General features: G+C 32.7%; 1 protein-coding gene across 7 annotated transcripts in view; it reads right to left on the reverse strand.

The window, feature by feature from the left end:
* The window catches only part of LOC134529551 (apoptosis-inducing factor 3-like), a 59,901-nt gene extending 51,033 nt beyond the window's left edge, over window positions 1-8,868 (reverse strand). The window contains exon 1 of one of the 7 annotated variants that reach the window (XM_063363766.1): window positions 8,727-8,868. Coding sequence is in view for 2 of the 7 variants with exons in the window: in XM_063363761.1 (XP_063219831.1) it covers window positions 8,500-8,554 (55 nt within the window). In the remaining 5 variants the exon portion in view is untranslated. The other 6 variants (XM_063363764.1, XM_063363763.1, XM_063363762.1 and 3 more) reach the window with 6 other exon arrangements.
* Between the last annotated feature and the right edge of the window lie 620 nt (window positions 8,869-9,488).

Raw genomic sequence — 9,488 nt, forward strand, 5'->3', positions numbered from 1 at the left:
CACACCAATCCTTTATGGCCATTATTTTTTTTTTCATTACACCATTCATTTAACCTTTTCCACGTGAATCATCTATTCATTTCTGTTCTGGTATCTAATGTCAAATATAGTTCCGCTAGTACAACCAACAGCATCAGACTTACATAAACATTTGAAAGAGTCCTTATTTACAATACGTACGATTGTGCGCACAGTTAACTTGCTTAAAACTAAAGTGTGACCAACGTAACTGTGGTCTTCATGACATTCTGCACGCCGTAATAGTTCTAGTTTTGTCTCAAATACTTGAACACGATGCATTACGCTCTCGAGTTCCCTGCCACTGGCTAGACTGAAGTTCATCTGTGGCCGGGCAACAATGGTACTGCCCGGTGACATACGAACAGACGTAAAAACATTTGGTCCTTTACACCAAATAGCAGCAACTAAACTTGCCATAGCTGATGTTTGTACAACAGCCGATAACATAGTCAGACCTGCGCGTGCATCTCTTCCCCCTTCGTATAGCTAATTGTATGCCATGGTACATCTGTTGTTTACAGAGTTGAAGCAGACTTCGTGGCATCATGTTTGACTTTTTTTTTTGCCTGTGGCAATTTTGTGCTAACTGAAATTTACAGCTATTCAAGACTGGCGCAGTGAAATTAACATTGCGCTAAATGAATCCATGCAGTTTGTAAATGTGCTAAGTGAGGGAATGGTATAATTATAGGATCTAATAAATGTTATGTTGTCTGGTGTTGTCAAGCAATCTTGTCCTTGTTTCTGTAAAGGTTCTTATGTTTTCTTTGTGTTTTTGTTTTCGATTATGCCTACCATTTAAGGCTTCCAGCCATAGGAAGGCATACAGAAAATCATAAATAAATAAAATAAAGTCCAGATTACTGTTAAAAATTTACTATACAAAAACTTTTGAAACAATTTACTTACAAATACAACGCTAATTCTGCATTGTGAAAGAGTAGATATCCAGAAATTTCTGCTATATAATAATTCTGCATGTATTGTAAAATACACAAGATGCATTAAGTGCTAGTGAAATTTGTAAAACAAAAATGTTTCACTTTTATTTAAACAATTAATACATAAATTCTATTTAAGGTTACCAAACCACAATCCTTACTTCCCCATGCATGCCCTGTAGATATATAGGGGAGAAAATGATATGGGTGCTACTATCTTGATGATGTCACTAATAATTGTAATGAATTCAGAATTTCACTGACCATTGTTGATACACAAGTATCTATCCTCAACAATTACTGGACTATGTATCTAAAAGGGTTTTCTCACAGTCACAGTTGGGTTTGTTTGTTTGTTACTGTTTTGTCCAAGGTCAGTTTTTGTCTTTATTTATTATTTTTGATGCAACTATCTCATCGTTGTTGGCCCACGTTTCATTGTGCTGCAATATATTTTCTGACTAATTACTTCCATGGAATTCTCTGTGCAGTCTATGCGTTTAACTATGCCATCTGCTAATTTTGGCTTTATTTTCATTATTGAGGTTTCTTTATAGTAAAACCAATAATGGCTTATGTCAAAAAAAAATTTTAATCAATCTTTCCAATTGCAAGAATCATTATAAAAACATCTTGACATAGATACATCAATACAAATAATGTTTCAATTTTTTTTTAACACTAAATGGTCAAGTAACTTAATTTTGTCCACCAAATTAGTGACAATAATTTTTCCATTATCATTTTGCAAACTTTGAAGCTCACAAACAACCAACTATAAATTACCAAATCATCTATCTCCATGTTAGTTTAACCTTTTTAGTGTGTGAAATAAATAAATAAATAAAGTTATTATTATAAATAAAGGATTTTTGTAGTCACAAAAGCTGTTTCATAAAGAATACAAAATAATAATGAGTTATGCATTTATAATTTTATATTCTAAAAATTTAACTATAGTATTTACATAACTTTAAGGTATGATACTAGAAAATGACGAAAATCTATTGATTCATTTGGATATTTATTTTTCACATTTAACCCAAGTTGTACTTTCTGATCACCAGTGCAAGATACAAGCAAGGGATGATTTAAGGCTAAAATCCAGTTTTGCAGGCACCCGGGAAATGATTTATGCCATGATTAGCGTTGTAGAATAAACAAATAATTATACATCTGAACGTTGCTAATATCATAATAAAATTTTTTACAAAAAAATAATTTCTTTCTAAAATGAAATCAAGAAATTTTAATAACTCAGAATAAGGTATTTATAAGAAGTCTACACCGATTTTATTTTTCGCATAACATAAATGAAATATCCAGAACAATCACGTGTATGTCCATGTTTATATAAAGAACACAATTTTAAATGATTAGAAATTTAAAATTAGGATTTAACCGACTTGCGTAGAGCATAAAAACAACAAATATCATGCGAGTTCAGCATTATGCTGCCAGATGTCAGGCAAAAATTCTCAAATGAGTGTAGAGTTTACTTGCTAGATGCCCCGGATATCGCAGCGAAGTTCTGGTGGGAATAAGTATATTTTACTTTGAAATCGTCAACTGACATAACTGGTATCAATGAAAGTGAATTGATTTGTTTTGAAGATAAATCTCAGCAGGAAATGGAGAGAAGCTAATCAATGTAAAATAAAGTATTTTTTTATTATTATACTTATTTAACAAAGTAATCAATAATGTAAATTTTTTCTTCCAAAAATAGATTTATATATGTGGGTCATTCCATGTAATAGGGCAAATATATATTGTGAGACAGTTGTAAAAAATTTTTTTTTGAAAATGGTTTTTATTTAGTCAAAGTGAACCAGAAGACCTCAGTAACTGACTACTTATATGGGCAGTGAACAATATTGAATTTCAACACATTTATAAAATAAAATATTTCTCTCTGATGTGAGGGAATGATGGGTGAGGGAATGACGTGTGAGGGAATGATAAATGTAGTATGAGGAAATGATTCGGTTCTGATATTCTGGTTTCCTTGGCAACATGTTTGTTTCTTAACCAAAGTTACATAATTTTCAATTGAATAATGTACAACTTTCAATATTAAAAAACTAATTTAAGCATAATCAGTTGCTAAAACAGCATGTAATCAATCTCGTGAGTTTGCTATGCCAAGTTTAAATTACAATTTGAATCTAGTTTTACAAACTACGTACACTATATTTATCTTACCACAAATTACAATATCTGAAGGGAAAATAAAGCCTTGACATGTCATTAGAAGACTCGAATTGGGTCTTTAAATAAATAAAAAAATCCTACACCCTTTGTTAATAACAATAGGAGTTGTGACAGTGGCAACAATTTGTTTAACAGATACAAAACATACATCATTTTCATCTACATAAAATAATGTATTGTCCCCACAAGAATTTTTCAAAACCATGACTTTGATTTCATTGTTTTGTACATAACGTTGGATAATTCCCAGGAACTGGCGAATTTTTGTGGCGTTCTTTTTCTTCTTGTCACTGCTAAAACGAACTAGGACAAAACTTCCGAGTAGAAGAGAGTTTTTGGTCCCTAGATTATCATCTTCATCCGATGATGAATAGACATCTTCATATCGGAGGTTTTTCTTTTAGCAGATTTGTCAGTCTCTGCAGGTAGAAAAAGTATAGTACCTTTATTGGGGTTTCTGGAAGAATGGCCAGACGTTTTGCTTTCTGGTTTGTCTTGCATTACATTACTGGTAGCTGCAGATGTTTCAAGATGAAAACCTTTGCCCAAGTGGAAGTGAGAGCATTCACTTTTGCATTCAAAACAACTTAAAACTTCTGAAATGCAGAACTAGAAAAGCCGAATTGAACATTACCTGATGCACTTTCAATGTGCCGGCGAAACACTTAACATTTCCTGCATGTTAGGCTAGATCTTCCATTCGAATAATAATGTCTGTGTTGAATTTCAAAAATCTTCACACCTGGATAATGCTGTTTCAGTACATTTGCAAGGCACTTAAAATTTTCAACATCTTTGCCTTGCGCAACTATGCGGTCAGCAGTTTGTTTCAACGTTCCCCCAATACCATCAGGAGCACCTTTACCATGCCCTGACTCGGTGTAGTTCCAAGTAAAAACTGAAATTTTGGGAAATATCTGACTTAGTTTTTTTGATATTATGCAGAACATTTATTCCTATACTGTGTAACAACTCCCATCACTCTGTATGTGTATATTTGTCAAGTTTATATTTTGTTGGATTGCCCACTTGAAAACAGGCTTAAGATGAGCCCAAACCGAAAATGCATCATGTCTCAATGACTTGCTAATGAACAAAATGGATGTGCCTTGACACAGGAAGAAAGTTTGCCTTCAACTTCAGCCTGAAACACTTGAGGATCACTACTATTTTCTTGTTTAAGATAAAGTACACCAGTGTGAAGGGTAATTTGTTCCCTTCCCCCACCAAAATGAACAGCCTGTATTTCTTCACTGAATTTTCAATTATAGTTCTCACTAAAGTCTATATGAATAAATGTAGAACTTTCATCCAACCGATTTTTTGCTGCCTTTAGAGTCTTGTACTGGTGTGCAATATTTCCTATATGGAGAAGGTATCTAGGAAAGATAGTTTCCAGCTCAGTTACCAAACATTTTACATCAAGAATAAACTCTTCTTTTAATGGTTTACTTACCTTCTTTTTTTGGCCTTTAACCTCTATCCATTGCACTTTTACCATCCACTTTTTTACTTTGACTTCTTGCTCAGGATCTATGATTTCATAGTAAATAGTCTTGCTCTTGCAAGCATTGCATTTTCTCTGAAGACAAGCTAAATTGTCTTTGCAAAAACAAAGTTCTCTTGCCAAGTCCGATGGTTTCTTGTGTACATTGGACATCATTCCCTCACAACACTCATCATTCCCTCATAGTGAGGGAATGATGGTGAGGGAATGATGAAATTGTAGTTAAATGTTCCTCAAACACAGCAGGTTGAACTAGTTAAACTTTTTGTTACAGTTTGGGGAAATACCTACTTATTGTTATGTAATAAAATTGAAACTAATTTTTTTACTTTACTTACAGCTGATTAATGATTTGTGAGGGAATGATGTGTAGAAAAAATATTCATGAAATTTCAAAACTTATTAAATATATAAAAAATTAATAATCATCATTGAGCCTGCAACTATCACAGCTTTACATCAACAACTAAAATAGCTATCACTGACTCACTAGCAATAGCCTTCATAGGCATCTACTGGCCAGAAAATTAGTTAACATAGAGATGTGAGGGAATGATACCCAAACATGGGGACATAATTTAATTTTTTTTATTTTTAAGATGATAGGTAGGAAAAATTAAATGTACACATTTTCTAAAACATTTAATTATTTGGATTAACCCTAATAATTATGAAATCTCATTGCTCATAACTTTCAAAAATAAATTGTGTCACAACATGTTAACTGTGGTTGGGGAACAGTGAGGGAATGATATTTCCAGGCTAAACTATTTTTTTAAAAATATATTTTTTAAATTATCTGACATTTTAAGTTTACTGTCTTTTAAAACAATTTATAGTACAGTATTAAAAAAATTGTCACGTTTATTGGACAATATTTTATTTAAGAAATGAGGCTGGGATATGAAATTTTCCCTATTGCGTGGAATGACCCATGTATCTCACAAACCAGTAAGTTTTTGAAGAACTTAGTGATTTTAACTATTAAAATTTTAATGAATTTATTGGTTTATGGTTTCTGCAATTTTATTTTTCATAATTAATTTAACAAAACTTCAATTTATTGTACTGTGTTGGAGTTATAGCCAATGACATCATTTTATAAATACCAGGGCTTTATTTAGTAAAGAGCTATTCACTTAAATAAAGCTTCTTAGTGAAAATTGTTATTTTTTTTTTTTAATAAATTTCTTTGGTATAAAAATTTATAAAAATTAATTTAAGGATAATACAAAGTGCATAAATAACAGATAAACAACAATGATAAAATAAATAAAACAAAATGAAAGCTTTTTTGTAGTTCAGACCAGATATCAAATGTGATATAAAGTATGTACACTGTTAGTCAGAAGTAGCTACCATTGAATAACTAATGTCTTCTGGCTTTGTAGTTTACACATTCGACTTTTCCTGTGTTAGGATACAGATATAGGTAATTATGAACTTTTAAACTAAATTAAAGTAAAGATTCCTATGCAGTAGTAGGTAACTGTCTGTGCTTCCTTGGCAAATATAACGGTACAGTGATTATTCTAAGATATTTTATTACCTGGAATACCATGCAAAATTTATTTCTATGTATTCTGAATACAAAATCATCTGTTATAAGCTTATTTGCAAGTTTATGTAAATAGCAGCAGAAGAATGGTGATAATGGTTGTGTTAAGGCTAAACTTACAAATTTCAAAGATAGTTTTAGGATTCTGGATTACAAATTAGTAATTTACTACTTATAAAACATATAATTAAACATTTCATAATCCTGTAAACATGAATAAATATAGATTCTCGCAAAAAGAAATAGGAATAATTTCAAAAATACTTTCAAACTGGACAAAAATACAAACTAATGAAAACACTTTACATTGATGTACGCAAAAAAATAGCAAACAAGACATTAAGTTCAGATGAGAGAGATGTAGGGAACAAATTTAGAAAACATTGTGGGTAAATAAAAAACATATTTTTCACCCATTACCATTTTTGAAGGTTTGCTAAACAAACATAACTTAGCAAAATTAAATGAGCTAACTACTCTAATGATTTACACTCACCGCATAATTACGGCATAATTTGAAGTAGCGTGATCACAGATTCAAGTAGCGCTTTTTTATTTTACGTGAATTTTTGTTGCCATGCAACACAATGGCATTGGCACTTCTGTAGCATTAAATGCAATGTAATGAATTAGTAATGTTACAAATAAACAAACTGTATTTTGCTCTTTCCTTACTATCTAGTCGCGTTTAGGAAGATAAACTTTTGGTGTTCCTAATCATGGTCAACTCTTCTGTACCAAATTTCAATTTTGGAAAATTTTCAAGAAATTTAAAATCATGGTTTCCTGGGAGCGAATGATGCCCCAAGCCTGAGCAAGTGCAGTACACACTGCTATGTTCAGATCATTTTAGTGATACATTTGATTATGCTAGACTTTTTTAAAAATATATGATCTTAAGGTATAGGTATTCAAACATTTTCAGTAACGTAATGTTTACATTGGGGTTGTCCATGTCTATCAAATTTGTATTTTGTTTTCCATAAATATGAAACAAAATAGCTCCTAAATTTGTTGATTTATATTGCACATTTTGCATTTTTTTTTTTAAATTTTTCAATATAATCTAGTAGAGTAGCATTTCTAGATTACGTATTTTAAAAAGTTTAACAAGAAAGAGTAAACTGTAAGTATTTCATTTATGACATGTAATTTTGTAGGAAGCATAGAAAGAAGAAATCATTAAGGTTTTAAATGCACTTTTTTGTCATTTATGCACAATGTCAATAGCTGTAAACTTTTAATATGTTATTAAGCATTGTTGACTCTACCACTATGCTAAAACTCAGCTTTTAACAAATTAATCTCAGGTTAGCCCCCACCAGCCCACGGGTCTCTAGGTAACTGAGGGTCCCAGTTAGGTGTGGTATGGCTGGGGTGAGTGCCAGCAGGTAATGGGGCTTCGAACACCCAAGTTAATTGACAAGTTAGCACAAGTTTCAACCACAATGAAACAGCAGCTCATTTTCCATTACTCTCATAGAGACAGTGAGCACTAACGCTTTAAGCTAAGAGTGCCGTGAAAAAAATGAAAAATGGGGAAGAGGAAGGGGAGGACCCCTGGCGACGTGTTCTTGTTCTTGTTTCTAATGACCCGTTAACGAGAAATTTTAAGCCCTTGTTATGATTTAGGTTGCTTCAGACAATGCTATCGTGACAAAATTACACCACTGACAAATAAAAAATTTTTGCAACCATCCTATATTAGGTATGTCATCAATACACAATTCTATAAAAATTGAAAACATTCTACCACAAAATCAAATTCATTACTGTGTGGCATAATCTAAGAAACCAGTTGGAAATATTAAAACTCTTGTGAGGGAACAATCCTGATAGTATCTTAAATTTAAAAAAAAGACACCAGATCCGACATATTTTGTTTATATTGTGATATTCATTCATTTTGTTTGGCCAGGGTCTTTTGACGTACTAAATTAAAAACAGCAAGCATCGTGTACCACAGGATCACTATATACAGAATCATGCCATCAGGAACAAGGGATAATTTTGAATACATGATACGTAACAATTACAGACTTGAAACTAAAGTCAGTCAAATTTACATTGAAATTTCAATTTTAAAAGCTATTATAAATAAGTTTCGCACTTTTAGCAACGAATAGTAAATGTACTACACATTATACAAAAATAAAGTATACACACGATAAACGAATAATACTATACATAAAACATTACAATACATTATCGAAGAACAAGTACACACACACACGAATATTATTATAAATCAAACACACATGCAATTGAAAATCTTCGGCAACAAATAAGTTTGCGACTAATTGTGATCCCCATTTGATAGAAAAAAGATGCTCTTCAAAAGGAAATTAACCAACAAAAAAAACCTAATTAAGTGATAACTAGTTTAAAAATGCAGACCTAACCTAATAAGCAAATACAACATGTGATGGAAAACGTTTTACTCGCCCTCTCCTTCTGAACTTTCCACTATCAGGCAGCGCTTTACCGTATGAAGTGTCGCCTTGTCGTAGAGGTGGGTCGAAAAGTATCAACCTGATACTTTGGCACTGATACGCGCCTGTATCAGGAACGGCAAACGAGTACACTTGAAAAGTATCAGAGACTTTAGTATCAGTTCAGAATTCAGCTGGAACAACACCACGGCCAATGAATACAGTACCCGATCGCAGATGACGGTCACTTGGGCGGAGCTTGTGAAAGGGGAGGGAGCAGGAACGACGAATAAGGGATAAAGAAGGGAAAGAATGTAGGGGAGGAAGCGCAGGGGAAGGCGTTGAAGCCCTGAAGGAGAGGCGCAATGCGATATTGTTACAAGCAGGGCTGCCACTCATGGGTTCCATTTCAATTCGTCTTTTATAGCTTTCTGTATGTTCGCTGCATTGTCAGAAACACAGAGTAAAATTTTGTTTTCTAACCTCCATTATTTTGCTACACGACTCAGTTCCTGGGCTAAGTGAGCACTGGTGTGAGACTCCGAAAATGAACAACAATCTAACACCAAAGAAATCAATCTGAAATTGCAGTCTATGAAATGACATGTCACTGCCATGAAACTTTCAGTATTTACAGAAGTCCAACAATCTGTTGTTAGTGTGACGGAATTAATTTCAGTGGTTGTTAATATTTCATGAATGCTATTGTACACAGTTTCATAAGCAGCTGGTAACAATGTGTTTTATAGTTTTCCTACTTGGCAATGTATACGACGGATTTAGTGCATAAACAAATCCTCGAAACCCTTTGTCCT

This window comes from Bacillus rossius, chromosome 2, assembly GCF_032445375.1.
Source record: "Bacillus rossius redtenbacheri isolate Brsri chromosome 2, Brsri_v3, whole genome shotgun sequence".
Taxonomy (NCBI): domain Eukaryota; kingdom Metazoa; phylum Arthropoda; class Insecta; order Phasmatodea; family Bacillidae; genus Bacillus; species Bacillus rossius.